General features: G+C 37.2%; 2 protein-coding genes across 2 annotated transcripts; both read right to left on the bottom strand.

Moving 5' to 3' along the window:
- Positions 1 to 698: 698 nt before the first annotated feature.
- On the bottom strand, positions 699 to 1,619 carry LOC125489573. Its single transcript, XM_048625713.1, has one exon. The coding sequence runs from the start codon at positions 1,617 to 1,619 to the stop codon at positions 699 to 701; it is 921 nt and encodes a 306-aa protein (XP_048481670.1).
- A 9,791-nt stretch (positions 1,620 to 11,410) lies between these two features.
- Positions 11,411 to 12,449, bottom strand: LOC119691184 (U-scoloptoxin(19)-Sm1a-like). Its single transcript, XM_048625712.1, has 2 exons — positions 12,313 to 12,449; positions 11,411 to 11,580 (listed from the first exon to the last, which is right to left on the bottom strand). The coding sequence occupies exons 1-2, from the start codon at positions 12,404 to 12,406 to the stop codon at positions 11,411 to 11,413; spliced, it is 264 nt and encodes an 87-aa protein (XP_048481669.1). The 5' UTR covers positions 12,407 to 12,449.
- Between the last annotated feature and the right edge of the window lie 4,217 nt (positions 12,450 to 16,666).

Below are 16,666 nucleotides of genomic sequence, written 5' to 3'. Positions count from 1 at the left end.
CCTTCATTTTGGTTCGAAACATTTTTTGTGACATAGTGGTCATAATTATCAATAATTGGAATATTAGGACAACATGATAACCAGCACTCAGTTAATACTAATATATCTAATTTAATATCAATTTGCTCTAGAAGTGCTAAGAAACCGTAAAAGTTACAACCAATACTACGTACATTTTGTGTTAAAATTGAGAATGAGTTTAGATTGGTCGGCATAAGGCCTTTGCAATCAGAAGCATTACAAACATAGGCAGAAGATACCGAAACTTGATCTATTTCTTCAACAAGTTTATTTAAATCAGCGAATTTAAAAGATAGAATTAACCATGAAGTTCCAGTACTCCAGTAGGATGTTTGTAAAAGTTCCTTCGAAAAGCGAGCTTCACTCGTCGATGAAAAATCTTTAATAAAACAAAAATGCAAATAGTTCAAGCTATCATGTAGATGGGTGAAAGTGAGTAATACTGTGCTTAAAGTTAGACTAGATGGTAGTGAGAGGTATGTGATTATTTGTGTTGGGCAAATAACAAAATCAATATTACAATTATGAGAATTAGCGATAATAAAGCAAAATTCATAATTCACATGCATTAACATTACTAGTGAAGAAACAATGAAAATGGTACAGAAAAAAATCATTACATAATGTTGCATAATTACAACTACAAACAACATGCAGAGTATATAAACCAGCTCTAGTCAAGCTTTATTTTCTTTTTTGTTAAGGGTGGTAAGAAATTCTTCGCTTTTTATGAGAATGTGTGGAGAATTTTCATCCTTCCTTAGAAAAACATTACCGTTAGAGACCCAACAGAACTTATAGTTATCAGTTTTAGCTAAGTCCCGTGCTTTATAATGAATTCTCTTAGTTTTAGGAGACAAATGTTCTGACACAAAGATCGGCTCCTTTGAGGTTTTAAGTCCCAAATGCGTTGTGTTTAATTGGTCTGTATGGTTATTCTTATTAAATAGTTTCACAGCGTCCAGAACTTTTGACTTAACGAGCGTGGATGAGAGCTCTACAATCACCATCGTGGTGTTATTTTTATCAGATTTTCTAGGCACTCTGTAAACATCCTTGATTTCCGTGTATAAAGTATCAATATTAAGAGATTTAAATAGATACTGAAAGAGATTGAATAAATCTGTTTTACTTTCTTTGACCTTACGTGGGATGTTGCGCAGTTCAATGTTGAATTTTCTCATATTCTTCTCCAAGATATCAATTTTGTCATTGAGCTGCTGGATTTCCACGGAAGTTGATTTTTTTTCGTTCTCCAACCGAGTGATCTGAGATTGTATACCAGTTATTTGTTCGGACATAAAATTAAGAGTAGTCCCAATGTCTTGGTTGTTTTTTTCAATTATTTCAGTCATATGCTTCTCCAAAGTATTAAGACGCTCGTTTTGCTGGTTAATCACGTCCCCCAACATCTGTTTGATATCCTTTTTGAATGATTCTAGGCTGTCCTCTTGTTCGTCATCAGACATACGGATGCGCTTACTATTACGGTGCGTGATATTCAACGTAGAACCACTAGCTTGTTGCTTTGTACTAGCCGGGGTTGATATATCATTTTCTGAGGCACTCAGTCCCTTTGGCGAATGTTGTAGTGGCATCATTAGTGTCGTAAAAATTAAAAAAGTGGTTATGTGTAGAATGTTATCAAGGTGGATTTGAACCATGGACGCTCCGCTCAGCAGCCGAGACAAGTACGGCTAGGCTAACCAGACAGTTACTTATCTCAGTCAAAAATGTGATCGTATTCTGTCCAGTAAAGGGTTAGCTAATTAGCTTTCAATGATTCGTAAAAGTACGACTCACCAAAACTAGAGGTCGCTAGTATATTCGTGGCTTCTTTAATTCATGTAGTCCTGGTACTTCGGGTTAGGAGACTTGTTATTATCAGACTCCTGAGGCTCCTGAGGGATCTTCCTTCCCGCTCTTAAACCAATATGGCTGCTGGCACTTATGAGGATTATCGTAAGAAGAAATAGGATGGACTGATTTTTTAAAATAAATATTTTTTTTGTAAAATTAAAATATTATTAAAATAAGATGTGACACACGTCTGCACTGACACAGAGATCCAACGGAAAGTGTACAAGATCACGATAAATCTAAAACTGCACATACGACACACGAGATGCAGCTACAGTGAAACTATAAAGTCCTGAAATTAAATGAGGGCACTGCTATCTTTCATGTAGCAACCCTATATAGCGAAACATAACTGACTTTGATACTTGAAATTTTGCCTGTTAACTTCCTACCTATTTATGTATTTTAAAAACAACTTACCATCCACAAAAAAGCTCTTATACAAGCTAGAAGGTGTTAATATGAAGGCTAACAAATAACTAATAACAATAACTAATAGTGAAACCAATAAATATTTATTTAGATAACGTTATTACAACTGTATAAAAAAACTGGATCTGTTGACGAAGGGCACACATAGTAAAGACATCAATTTCTCTTTTTGGACGGCCAGTTCTGTTTCTTCGGAGTTAGAAATATTCCATATTTTGCCCTCTTTGGCACGCTGGTCCGATATAACTATAAAATAAAATAAAAAAATCTTTTTGAGTTACACAATGCCCCCCAAATTCACACAATGTGAATTTAGTTAGTAAACAAAAAATATATCTTCAAGTATCAAAATGTTAAGGTTTGACTCAACTGAAACCAGATGAATGCTTCAATCAGTGGTATACGTAAACAATGTTCGACTTGGGCTCTAAACCTAGGTTTATCGATAAATGAAGCATTGGTACTAATAAAAAATGAGTTATTACAATTTGTACAATGCTACATACCCGTTATACACGTTGTACGAGCGTAAACATCCTCCAAATTCGACAAAATGTGTCCAGCTTGATGTTCCGCTAAACATTGTATAAAAACTCGATAAATAACTTCACTAGCTTGACTACGAATATTTTTCTTCATCTTCCTAATTGCAACCAAGCGTAAATTGTTGCTTTTATCTAGATTATCCTTATAATTAATAAGAAAATTCAAAAAAACAGCCAACCGCCTATTGACATAAACAATTGTTATGACTTTTATGTTTCTTTTCTAATGGTGCCAGGCTCCTGAAAATTTTAGTTCCTCAAACATTAATTTCAGGACTTTATAGTTTCACTGTAAATTATACGATGCAACCCTCCGTATAATGCCTCCCTAGCTGCATTCTCCAAAGTTCCTCGCTACTCGAGATAACCTGATTGGATACTGTCAACTTCACCACAAGAGACATCGAGTTAATATTCTATTAACGACGCAGATTATAAGAGCCCTCAAACCAGTACCATCTATTAAGAAGCCACAGACTGCAAAAGTATGGAACGCAGTGATTAGGTACTGCGAAGTAAGGCGTTGAAATGGCGTGTCTTTTTTTAGACTGTGGTGCGCATAGAAATATATAAAGGCATATAGATGGTAAAGCGGGGAGACTAGCTGAATTACACCATATTATCTCAGAGGTTATTTGATGCTTTTGTGAATTTCAGCCGTAAATCTTCGTTAGCTTCTTCATAATTTATGGGTAAGTAAATAGCTTTTCACTTACATACACATTTTCAATATGTAAAGATGGCAAAGTCTGCCGAAGCCTATATTATATCGTTTTCATACTCACCGTCTGTTCCAAATTACAACTGGTTGCCATCCGTAATTTTATTATCAACAGGGCGATAGGCGACGTCATGCGTCGTAGAACCACCACTGGCCACTACCTTGGACCTGCTGCTGCAGATGAAGGGCGTCCCACGCTATATTTGACTGATTGTGTTTCCACGCTTTAACATGTTTTGTAATATTAGGTCTGTATCTGTATGATTTGTTCGAATAGGAATGCGATGTATGTTATATAAACAAATTCACAGGCGCACTAACATCTGTGCTTTTTATTAATGACCAAAATATATTTATTTTCCAAAGCCTTGTTATTCAGTTTCAGTGTTCATAAATTTTGATGTCATAACTGCAATGTCACGTAAATGCGCGAAACAAGAGCATGATAAAATTGGTAAATTGCATAAAATAAAACTGAATATTTCAATGAAATTACTCAATCATTTAATGTCCGGTTGGCAACTGCGACACAGATTTAATTATGGGACCGTGTCGATGTCAGGACGATTTATTACACACACGAATACGTACGTAGGTAAATATTATGTAAGTAGAACAATTCATGACTAACCGATTGATGTGCACCAACAATATCTTTGAGTGAAATATCAGCTCAAAGAACTACCCAAACTATCCATGTATCGCACTTTCAACCAAGATAGTTTATTTATTTATTAATTACTAGCTGTTCCCGCGCGCTTCGCTTCGCCTTAAACAGTTTTCCCGTGGGAATTCCGGGATAAAAAGTAGCCTATGTTCTTTCCCAGGGTCTATACCGTATGTATACCAAATTTCATTTAAATCCGTTCAGTAGTTTTGGCGTGAAAGAGTAACAGACAGACAGACAGACAGACAGAAAGACAGACAGACACAGTTACTTTCGCATTTATAATATTAGTTAGGATTAGGATTAGGATAGTTAGGATTAGGATTAGGATTATTATGCCGAGTAGGTATTGAATAACTGAAACAAGATTACAAAACTCAGAGTCATTATGAAAAAGTATAACATACTAGCTGTTCCCGCGCGCTTCGCTTCGCCTTAAACAGTTTTCCCGTGGGAATTCCAGGATAAAAAGTAGCCTATGTTCTTTCCCAGGGTCTATACCGTATGTATACCAAATTTCATTTAAATCCGTTCTGTAGTTTTGGCGTGAAAGAGTAACAGACAGACAGACAGACAGACAGAAAGACAGACAGACACAGTTACTTTCGCATTTATAATATTAGTTAGGATTAGGATAAGGATGTGTTTCGCTCTCTTTCAAAGGACACGTGAAAAAAAATCGTTCTCCATGGTAAAAAGTCACGTCACAAAGTTTCTATGGATAACATGGAAAGGATATATTTTTTTCGTGAATTTCCAAAACTCCTAGAACAAAAGTTGTTTAGAATGACCCCCTGAGTCACCCCCTTTCGGCTTAGTGTACCCTTTTTGCAACACCCTGTATATGTACACTGTACAGGTATGTAGAGCAATAAAAGGCTTCTGGCATAACGGTAATGTTCATGAAGTTGATAGATAAGTGACGAATACAATAATGAAATCTCCATTGTTAAATAATTTCCCAGCGAACAAAGATCAAACTTATAAATTTGCGACCCTCGTTTCCTCAAACCTTTAACTTTTTCAAACCTATCCGAATCAGCACCGCTTCAATAGTCCAAACCTTCTTAAACACTTTTAAAATTTACTTCTTGCATAGCCTTTACCGTTAAAACAATACGGGTTATTTTAGCTAGTCGCAACTACACGTTGTGATATGTTGAATAATCTAAGTTGGGAACTATTATGTTCAATTCTGAGCCCTGAGGGGACGCCACAAGGAGTTTTAATAAGGATTGGTGGCCGGCGACGCGCGCTGTCTTGTCAGGGGACGCAGGTCAGATATACCGAATATAGTTTAGTGTGGGATGTGCGGCTTATTATGGAGTTAGACCGAGTTAACTGACCCAGTTACCCGTTGACAGATGTTGAGGCTACCGAATGCAATATCGTATTTCTTCAGGAGGGCCAGATAAGTTCTGTTTAATATGTTGAAAAAAATGACTGTATTACGTGTATTTTTTTGCATGTACAAAGAAAATTATTAGATACCTACCTATTCGTATAGCTTTAACGTAGTCAGGAGGTCGACAACAGAGAAGAAGAGACGATATTGAGATCACCGCTAAGTTAACGCAATGCGTTGCGTCGCCGTCCGTCGCTACAACGCATCATATGGCATGCGGGATGCATGTTGTTAAGACTTATAGGGGGAAATCGACAGAGCGTGTTCTATTCCGCACGACGCACTCCCGTGTGGCATCGATAGCTCATATTTAGCGAGATTCACTGTATCACAAAGGCGTTGCAAATCATCTTATCACAAACCTTTTAATATCCGAGCCGAGTTTGTATTATCTTAATTCGTCTTTTGTAATTTCAATCCCGCACTAAAACACAGTGTGATGTACACCATTATACTGTTGTAAAATGTGGTAAGTATTTATAACTCTACCGCTTTAAATTTGAGCCTGAATATTCTGAACCGGATATTTATTTTGATTTTATAAATTTCCTATTATTTTGTAAAACTATCATACAACTATCATCGAAAAACTGTTTCGTTTTGCCAGTTTTCCTTCAGAATCTCCCATATTTTTCCTATTATAAATTAGTACAATTACTGCTAAACGAGACTTTGCTTTTATTTATCTCTAATCCTTGTTTATGTCAGCTTCAACACTCAGCGCCATCTATGCGATATCAGCAACAACTCGCCCTCCAAACCTCGCGGGACGGTACGCAAGTGGTCGCGCAACACGTACTTAGTCTCTTTTGTAGGCGTCCTGTATTGTTTGCTGAGCCATTAATCTCCGTAGAAAGATCCCCGAGGTAGAGTTATTTGCAGTGAACCGTATTCTCTTGCCTGTGAATAATGTTCTGGCCCGAAGACTCGGCTCTTTGTAGCGTGAAGTGCATAATACTACTATGGGTCTGGAATGACGACGCTACAGTCGGACAGCGCCGTCATATCTTGTATTATAAACTTTGCGCTGAACGTTGTTGGCGAAGTTATTCCAAGATTTGTCACACTCCCAGCGGGAATTTCCGAATATCAAAAAGACATAGCAGCAAAACTGGAATAGCACCTGTCGGTACACGGGTTCGTTATCATAGACTTGGTATATACTTACGCCAGTATATACTAAGTCTATGTTCGTTATGGACGAAGATAAACGTCACTATATCGCGATGCGCCATAAATACAGCGCTGTGATTGCTGGAACGCGCATTAAACGAGTTTATCGACGTCGACTATAGGTTGAAATTTGGTACTTAAGTAGATAATTATTTCACTAGTATCTTTATGCATAAAAGATTTATTTTAGAAAGCTGTTCCGCAATCAAAGCCCTGGCTGGATCCTTATAACTCCTTCAGAAAAGTCTTATTTCGCGTACAGTCGTGGTGGGTGTCATGTATTAAACCTTAGCTTATAACAAGCATAAAATTAAAGTAAACCAGCACCCACGTGAACTAAACTCGCATACTCAACTCATTTTACAGCTGAAATAACTTTCTTAGGGGGACTTAAGAACTTCTTAACGACGTAACATTCATCATATTAAGGTTTTATAAAATAAGATCTTTTAAATTCCGTGTATGCTGTGGCGTATTTGGGAGCGTTTCCTTTTAATTATATCATAATTTGGGTAATAAATGCATTTGAAACATTCTTTTTACCTGAATAAAATCTCGTTACCGCTACATGGATTTACTGTTTATATTAGATGTTTTAGTTTTATAGGTAGGTAGGTAATAGGTAGTTTTTGTAAACTCTGCTGCTAATTAAATGTATAATTAGTTTAGAGCGGTGTTAGCTCAGTCGGATAAGCGTTGAGAAATGGTGAGGAAGACAGGTAGAGCATCTGGATAATATGCACAAATATTCCATTCAAGAGAACCAGGTGTAAGTACTTACAGCCCCCCCCCCCCTCCAGAGAATAGAATATATCATTATTTTAACTAAAAATATAAGTGCAAGCATATACACGTACATAAGGATAACTTTTAGCACACATTCTTATCAAATTCGAACTGCATCGTGCAACGTGCATCTTACTACTTTCTCCAATAACAATAACACAAAACTCGATTCACCGATAGATCCAGCGTAGAATTCTAACTTCAGAGTAGAGATTGAGTTAACAAATGTGGGTGTTAAATAAATCGGAAACTTCCATCGCTGGGAGCATTTATCTTTGTAGCACACGAAATCTTTGGGGCTTAGCTGTTGCAGCGAAGATTGTGTTCTGAATAATAATGAAACGTGTTCGCCCCCGGCGCATAAACACGGCCACCGCGATGTCACAAGCGACGCTGATGCGGCATCGCGGTGCTGTCGTGGACATACGTGGCTTGAACCTAGCCCAGCGGCCAGCGGCCACTGTTTATACACTTAATATACACACTGGGAGACCATTCTCCTCTTTAAAACGGTCGATTGTCGCAAACAACTTGAAGACCTCAAACTTACTCAACGTTTCCGAGGGTCCGTTAAAAAAACGTTAATATAGAAAGAATGCATTCAGTATATTTGTTGTTTGGAAGTAAACGCTTTTTATTACAATACGGAAGTAAACGCTTTTAATTATAATCCTTTTTATTAATCTTTGTATCATTTTCTTTGTCCAGTTCTTGACGAACTGGACGACACGAATTAATTTGCTGTAAAATGGCGTTAACGTCGTGTTTTACGGTAAATATTTCGGGTTTGAATGTGCTAAAAGTATTATACATGTTAAAACATATTATACATCATCTACCTGTCACATATTTCTTAGTTATATAGAATAGAACCTTTTGACATCAAATTCAGGGCGTAATTTGGAAAACCTTAAACAAAAATTATCAATTACCTCCCCCAAATCTCTTTGCTTCTTAGCTCTCTCCTTGTCAAAGTCTCGACGCCCCTCTTCGACTATGTAGTATGGAAATTATATCACAGTTGTGTCGGTATAGCTCTCAGACTGACTTCGCTACATTTTACATTCTTTTTTCCAGCAGCAGTACCTACCTTATTAAGCTAACATGAATTTGTGTAAGATTGAATGTGTTTGTGTTGTTTGGATTGTTTTGTTTGTTCATAATTATATTTTTGGTAAAGTGGCTCGTTGCATTTAGTGTGATCCAAAAGCTGTATACTTACTATATAAATATGAAAACATAAAGGATTTTTTATGAGTATGTAACGTCTTTTTGTAAATAAACGCAAACTGCATTTAACCGTTAACATAAGTATTATACCAGGATTGTACAGAGTTTACTTACCTACATCACATTCATTTAGCAATTGAACGAATGCTAATCCCAGTAATGTCTCGCCGCTCTACTCAGTACCTAAATGTTATAAGGGTATAAAATCTAAGGTGTAATAAGTCACCACTACGCCAAGTCTGCTTGTAGCAGCAGCTGTAATCTGGGGGACACTCAGCATCCATGGTCCTGGGAACCAGAATATACTACGTGTAGTATGTGCTGGACCAAAATATACTAGGTATCTGGGGGCACGGTAGTGCCCCCGCCAAGTCGAGCAAAAAAGAGGCACGGCCGTACCATCCTTTTCTCGAAGCAATTTATTCAGGCCATTTTCGACCCCCTGTAACTTCGTTGTGGATAAAACTAGAAGACTGAATTTTCACTAACCATGCAGGCATTGTAAAGACACGGTATATTTCAAGTTTCATTAAATTTGAAACAGTAGTTTAACAATTATAACGGGTCAAAGTTTCTTAATTTTGTCAATGACTCACTCACTCACTCACTCACCGATCATAAAAATTCTAAGGCACTTCTAGCAGACCTAGAAGCTTCAAATTTGGAATATAAGTAGTGTTTGATGTATGAATCAAGGGAAAACTAAAATATTTGGGGGCACGGTAGTGCCCCCACCAACTCGAGTAAAATTTTTCAATGTTGGTCCAGTTTTCTAGATAGGTACATAACTGCTTAAATAATTTCATAATCACATATCTGGGGGCACGGAAGTGCCCCCACCAAGTAAATATAGGCGCACGGTAGTGCCCTGCCAAATCGAGCAAAAAATTCCCGTCATGCAAATTAAATCCGCAAAGGATGGATTACCTACCTACGGACAAAGCACACCAGGCTACCAGTGCTACCACTTATAGTCAAATTTTCTTAATGTAGGTACAATTAACTTTGTGTATTGGAAACTAATTGCAATTTATGTAGTTAGGTATGTAGTAGGTACCTACCAAACTAAGTCAACGCACCTACGTAGGTACCTAGAAGGTACAGAAAAGAAAAAAAGTAGAACAGTCTACAAAATACAAAAAGAAATGAGATCCCATCAAAAACAATACTTGTCAAAAAAAACAACTTTTTTTGACAAGTATTGTTTTTGATGGGATTTAATACACTAGAACCAAACTTGCTCTCAATATCTGTGTCTTTTTAAACTACCTCAACATACAGTTTACTATTTGAGAGTATTTATATGATTCTTGACCCCGACAAAAAATAATTGTTTAATAAGTTTAACGTATCTATGTATTTGTGAGTCTGTACTTAATAGCATAGCTCGTTTTTAATCAAAGTATGTTTAGTGTTCATTCATTCATGTTTGTTATATATGTTGCTGATACAGGTAAAAAAAAAACTTTATTTCTTTCTTTCCTTATATTCAGTTACAGATTAAATAACACTCTCATAAACACTCTCACTATGCCAAGTCTGGTATGTAGCAGCAGCTGTAATCCGGCGGACACTCGGCATCCATCGTCGCGAGGTTGTAGCAGTGGCGGCGCGCCGGGAAGCACGACCCGCCCTGCTTCTCACACGCCCACGCTTTTGACGACACTGGAAACGTGGAAATGTACTGGGTATAGTTTGTACCGGACCAAAATAAACCTACTAGGTATATGGCATAGAAAGGTTACTCGTAATTAGCAAGTTTAGTAACAAGAGGGCGCGACGGCGTGGGGAGTTTATTTCAACATAAAAATAGATTTGTAGACCAGGTAGTCGCATTAGAACCACCGTACTGTCAGTATCTGAGTCATTATAATAAAATTAAACTACCTCAATATATATATACTCCACTATTTAAAAGTATATTATGTGGTTACTAACTTCTGAAAAAAGAGGGCTATTATAAGTAGTACTTACTTATATCAAAATCGATTAAGCCATTCAAAGGTTAAGGGTTAAATACCGTAGTTTTTTTTAACTCTGGTTATGTCATAGACTTAGTATATACTTACGCCAGTATATAGGTACTAAGTCTATGGGTTATGTTATTACTCGTATTGACACTCACATTCCTTACAGCAGTCGATGCCCTGGTCCTGCTGTCTCGGACACAGCCCCCGGGCGGGGTAGCGCGATCTCACCGGACACTCGTGCAGCGGCGTGCAGAGCCCGTCGCGGGCCAGGCACGGCGCCTACTGGTGTATCTCCTAACTAACCCTAATCCTAACTATGATAATCCTAACTAATATTATAAAAGCGAAAGTAACTGTGCCTGTCTGTCTGTTTATATTTCACGGCAAAACTACTGAACGGATTTGAATGAAATTTGGTATACTTATATGTGGTCTAGACCCTAAGAAAGAACATTGGCTACTTTGTATCACGGAATTCCCACGGGAAAACTTTTAAATGCGAAGTGGAGCTCGCAGGAATTGCTATATTTCATAAAAATCGGTTCAGTCGTTCAAAAGTTATGCGAATTTCACTGTTAAATATCGGGGGTTTAACGTTGTTCAGGTTATTTCGCACTCACATTCCTTGCAGCAGTCGATGCCCTGGTCCTGCTGTCTCGGACACAGCCCCCGGGCGGGGAAGCGCGACTGCATCGGACACTCGTGCAGCGGCGTGCAGAGCCCGTCGCGAGCCAGGCACGGCGCCTCCTGGTATATCTCCTCGAAGTTATCTGAGAATGTATAGAGGATGTTCTTATTCTTCTTATCATATTATAAATAATAAATATGTGGGGACATCTCACACACGGCTTTCCGACCCCAAGCTAGGCAGAACCTGTGTTATGGGTGTTGGACAGCTGATATATCTACACAAATACATAGATAGTTAGGTACATACTAAATATAAATATCAACACCCAAGACCCGAGTACAAATATCAGTCTGTCTTTAAACAAATAACTGCCCCAGCCAGGAATCGAACCCGGGGCCTTCGGCATAGCAGTCAAGGTCACTAGCCACTACGCCATTCGGTCGTCCGTATTGGTGACATTCATCTCCATATTGGTGATAAGAAGAGCTTGCCACACACACAAAAAAGTAATAAAAAAATGAGCCTGAGTGTTGCTTCCAACTGCTGAAACAGAGGCCTATATCCAGCAATGGAAAATTACGGGACGATTAGATAATATTAATAGTCAGGCCAAGTGGAGTGGGTAGTGTGCGTACGTCATCGACCCCTGGAACTTTTTTGTGTGGATTTTTACTCGCATTTAAAGGTTTTCCTGTTAGAATACGGGGATAAAAGAAATATTCCATGCCACTTTCTGGCATCTCGACTATGTCCGAACCAAAAAAATACTTTCGCACATTACTAAGTACATACCTAATATTTTTATTGAATTTTCTCACGTTTAGTACTTTCTTACAATGTTTACTTAATAAAAAAAATGTTATTCACTTACATTTCACAGACTTTCCTGAAACCACCCCAAGGAACAAAACTGATGCAGTAATTATCACAGACCACTTAAACTGTTCTTCTAAGCTGTTCAACATTTTGTGATTAATTTCTAAACCTAAAGAGAAACTTCAATTGCAAGTCAACCAGCTTCAGTCCACTAGGTCATGTACAGTGTCTTGGATATGCAGAAACATGCAATTTAAGGGAGAACCGAGTGTATTGTTTGCGTTGCATTATTTCCCAGAAATTCGTGAACAATTGAAATTGAAACAGAAAGTTTTCGTGTAATTTACCGGGAACGGAAACCCCGTATTTATTCACGCCGGTTTATACGAATTGTATGCTTTTTCTTCGCAGGTTTTCGTGTTTGTAGAGTTAAATTGTTTCAGTATGCGAAAAAGTGGGTGAAAACCTTCGTAATCGTTTCACTTCGTGTTATAATTAAAAAAGTAGAATTGCTCATTTTGGTTAACAAATTGATAAATAATTGCTAACCTAGAAATGGGCCATTCTACTCTTTTCCCAGCGATGACGCATCAATTCAGTAGTAAATTTGGCACCCTGGGCAGACAGAGTACATATTCTAATAATAATACCACCACACGCAAAGAAGATGACCAAGTTAGTTTAGGCGTATCGGTTTGCTTGTAGGGTTCCGTCTTGTAAAGGGCAAACAGTTTGCCTACTGGGAACGCACTCTAAAGGTGGGTTCTGACCAAAGTTACGATGTGTAATGTAACATGTTACACGGCGAGCAGTCGTGTAGTGTTACGGGGAAACCAGCGACAAGCGGAAACGACAGCGTTGCCTAACATGAATGAAATGAATGTTACATTGCAGTCCGTAACGTTGGTCAGTACCCACCTTTAGACCCATTCAGACATACGAAAAACTACAAGAAATGGCAGTCTTTTTCAGTAGCGGTAAGTATATTATAAAAACCACGTACCTACGGATCTCTAACTCTAAAATCCCAGATGTATTGTGTACGATTTCTAGTTACGAAGTTATTATGAAATCCTCATTGAACAGTCATGAATGGAAACATTGTGAAGACACTTTAGTATCATTATGACAATGATCGGGTAGTTATTACTACCTATGTATAGGGGAATCGCAAATGTATATATGTCGCAGGCATCTGGTTTAATCTCCTGTTTGATTGAACCGCTAGCCCGTTCATTGGATGACACTACTCAGTTGAATGACTAAAGAACAACTCGTCAAGTGGTTGACTGTAACGTCCAACGTCTTGACTGAACGTTCTTGACTTAACGTTGTTGTAAAAGTGTTTACAGCTTCCCATGTATTTAGATCAAAAGTTCTACAAAATGTTTGCAAGACGAGCTGTAGGCAAAAGTATTTTTGCTAACATTAAAAAACACATGTGCTTTATAACCTTAGTAAGTGTAATCTATTTTGGAGTAAGCAAATTAAACTGAGCGAGCACAGGATTCGAAACCTCCATTTACGTTGCGTATCGTCAAATGCCACTGTCAAAATGTAAGGCAAATTTAATTTTGTTAGTTCCAAAAGTGGCATTTTTTTCCATATGTTTGTGTAGATTCGAAAATAGTATCGAATTCTGTGCTCGCGGCTCTGATAGTCATCCCCCAAATAAACAAAATATCTTTTTATAACAGAGGCGTTCATTCCGTAAACACATACGTAACCTTAAAAATACATAAAATAAGCCATATAACATATTATAATGTAAATAAATAATAGTACATCAAAAAGTATACTTAACTCCTACAGTTATTTAATAGGATTATTATCTACAAACATAATAGGTATATGTGTCATGTCGTAGTCAAAATAAAGGTTAATAATATATAATAATAAATGATGAAGCTCTTACTCTATTTCATTATTCAAGCTGCTCCCTCGCAGGGAATCTTAGTTAAATCATAGAGTTAAGAAAACATTACTCTGGGCGAAGCTTATTCCTTGTAATAACAGACTAGTCATAATTTACGAGTGGAACCTGCAAAGGTCGTTCTTTTATTGTTAAACCGGGCTGCGGGTCACAAAACGAAAGGTTTTCTCAGTGTGAATTATGCACAATCAAGGCACTAAACTTTGAAATGAAACAAATTTATGTGTTTTAAGTCATGTCTGATTTAAAATGAGTTTGTCAATTGAATATACTTTAATAGTAGATACTCTATCTCGTTGTATTAATCGTGCCGATTGCGTGACAATTCTTGTTCGTTCGTTCGTCGAGCTAGTAGTGACCCTCGGGTACGGGATTTACTATTTTTGAAAACTATAAAATTTTACGTGTTTTCCTGTCATCTGCAAACATTATCTGTCAAAAGTTTCATGATAGTTTCCGGTAGAAGCGCCACTTAGTATGCAAGAAAACTTAAACTTTTATAGTTTTCGCCAAACTATCAAACCTGTACTAGACCCCCAGCTCCAATTAGTTTTTCGCAACCTAGAGCTGCCCCCAGGTCTCGTCACTCAGTACGCCGGCGCGACCCCCTGAGTATACAAGCACGGCCAGGATCCCGCTGATAATAACAGTATTGTGTGAACATCGTTAATCACTAGCTACGGGACGGTTTGACGGAGGGATTCGGCGGTAGGTTGTTGGCATTAGGTAACTAAAATTTACTTATAGTTTAAAACTGTTTTGATATAAAGAAAGCGTTCTTTGCCAAAAAATACGGTATTGACCACGCTCTAAACATTTATTATACGTTCTTATGTCAATTTTTTGTGGTAAGTATGCAGGTTAATTATTTCTACGGCTGTGCAGCTGCCTTACCACCACTGAACATGATCTTTTAATAATCTTTAGCAACACTTCTCTGTCAAACATATGCCGGATACCTACAAGTTATGTCAGTTTCATAACTGTAAATTTTAGATGATTATAATATAGCACGTATAGCACAGACACTGTTGTTCTCAATTCTCAACCCTCATGGGTCTATGATAATACACTCGCTAGCAATTAAAATCTTCCAATGCCATCATATTGAATGGAACGGCAATGGCTGATGGAACTTTTTCATTACTTGCGAGTGAACTAGATTCGAAGTGTAGGCTGTTCCAAATTAACCACTGAACAAAAAATTAATTCATCATCATCATCAGGTTCTGGGATCCCTAATCAGGGACATAGGGCTCGAAGTGTAAATTTCCACTCTGACCGGTCCTGTCCCACGCCTTTACTTTTGCAATATCTATATAGTGTACGGATGGGCAATGGACAACATTTCAAAAAACTAAAGCTGCTATAAATCGAAAACCATTTCGAGATTTAGCTCTAAAGGCCACAAAAAAAATGTTTTTGTATTTTTTGGATGTATCATTTTCGAGAAAATCATGAAATAGTAAAAAAGTGCTGATGACGTCATGCATCAGGTGCGATGCATTTTGATGATCAAAGCCTATAGATTTAAAAACAAAGTAACTGTCACTTTCATTTTTGATTGACGTTGACGTTTTATCGTGACGTTGTTGTTTATTTGGGTCATTTTCATTAATTCTGTTCTAACACTTTCTGACTATTTTTTTTATTTATTATTAAGAGATGACCTCTATATAATATGTCCCAGAGCATGCCACCGCCTACACAGCTGAAAAAATGCCCCATTTGTTGGTTGGCATGTAAACAAAGTTTAAATGTCACTTGTCACTTTAGACACTTGTCAGTGTCATTTATGGTTTTTTCGAGACTCAGGCAATAGACAAAAATAAAAATTGAGCCTAATATGTGACGTCACTTCCGGTTTTAAAATAATTAACTTTAAAGTTAAAAATAACATGCAAAAATTTATGTATAGGTATACAAAATAAAAAAATACGGGTCCACTAATTTTCTATAAACTTTCCGAATAACTAATAAAAATATAGGGTAAAGAAAATGAAATGTTGTCCATTGAAAATTTTATCTGATTCATTTAGGTACAGCAGTTTGATAAGAAAAATATTTATTCAATTACAAACTTTTCCGTCAGTGTAATGAATTTTATGTAAGCTGAAATTAACTCAATCTTACGTTAATATTAAATAACTTTTAAGTAGTTTATAATCTTTCTGATTTCGGTTTTAGCACAATTTAAGATTTACATAAGATTTAAATTAACTTTCCGTTGATTGTCTAAGTTAACTTACAAAACCCAAGTACCTACAAGGCAAACATAGGATATTATTATCTATTAAGTATGGTGGTTTTCCAACAGCGAGGGGAGGCGTAATTTTTTTGAAATTAGTATGAAAGTTACAGATATTTTGCAATTTTTGTCTTTCCTCGCCAGTGGAAACCCACCTTTATGAATGTCATGCACTTATGATAATATAAAGTACGTTTAGTTAATTTAACGGCACAATGGTGCCGATTC

The sequence above is a fragment of the Plutella xylostella genome, chromosome 15 (genome assembly GCF_932276165.1).
Source record: "Plutella xylostella chromosome 15, ilPluXylo3.1, whole genome shotgun sequence".
Lineage (NCBI taxonomy): Eukaryota > Metazoa > Arthropoda > Insecta > Lepidoptera > Plutellidae > Plutella > Plutella xylostella.
Note: the sequence above shows the minus strand (reverse complement) of the source record. Positions and strands in the feature narration are given on the sequence as shown.

Bases quoted from the DNA above. Each gene is read 5' to 3' on its own strand.
- LOC119691184 (XM_048625712.1), bottom strand. From the start codon at position 12,406: ATGTTGAACAGCTTAGAAGAACAGTTTAAGTGGTCTGTGATAATTACT. The intron at 11,581-12,312 runs GTAAGTGAATAA...ATACATTCTCAG, and splicing joins TTCAGGAAAGTCTGTGAAAT to ATAACTTCGAGGAGATATAC.
- LOC125489573 (XM_048625713.1), bottom strand. From the start codon at position 1,619: ATGCCACTACAACATTCGCCAAAGGGACTGAGTGCCTCAGAAAATGAT.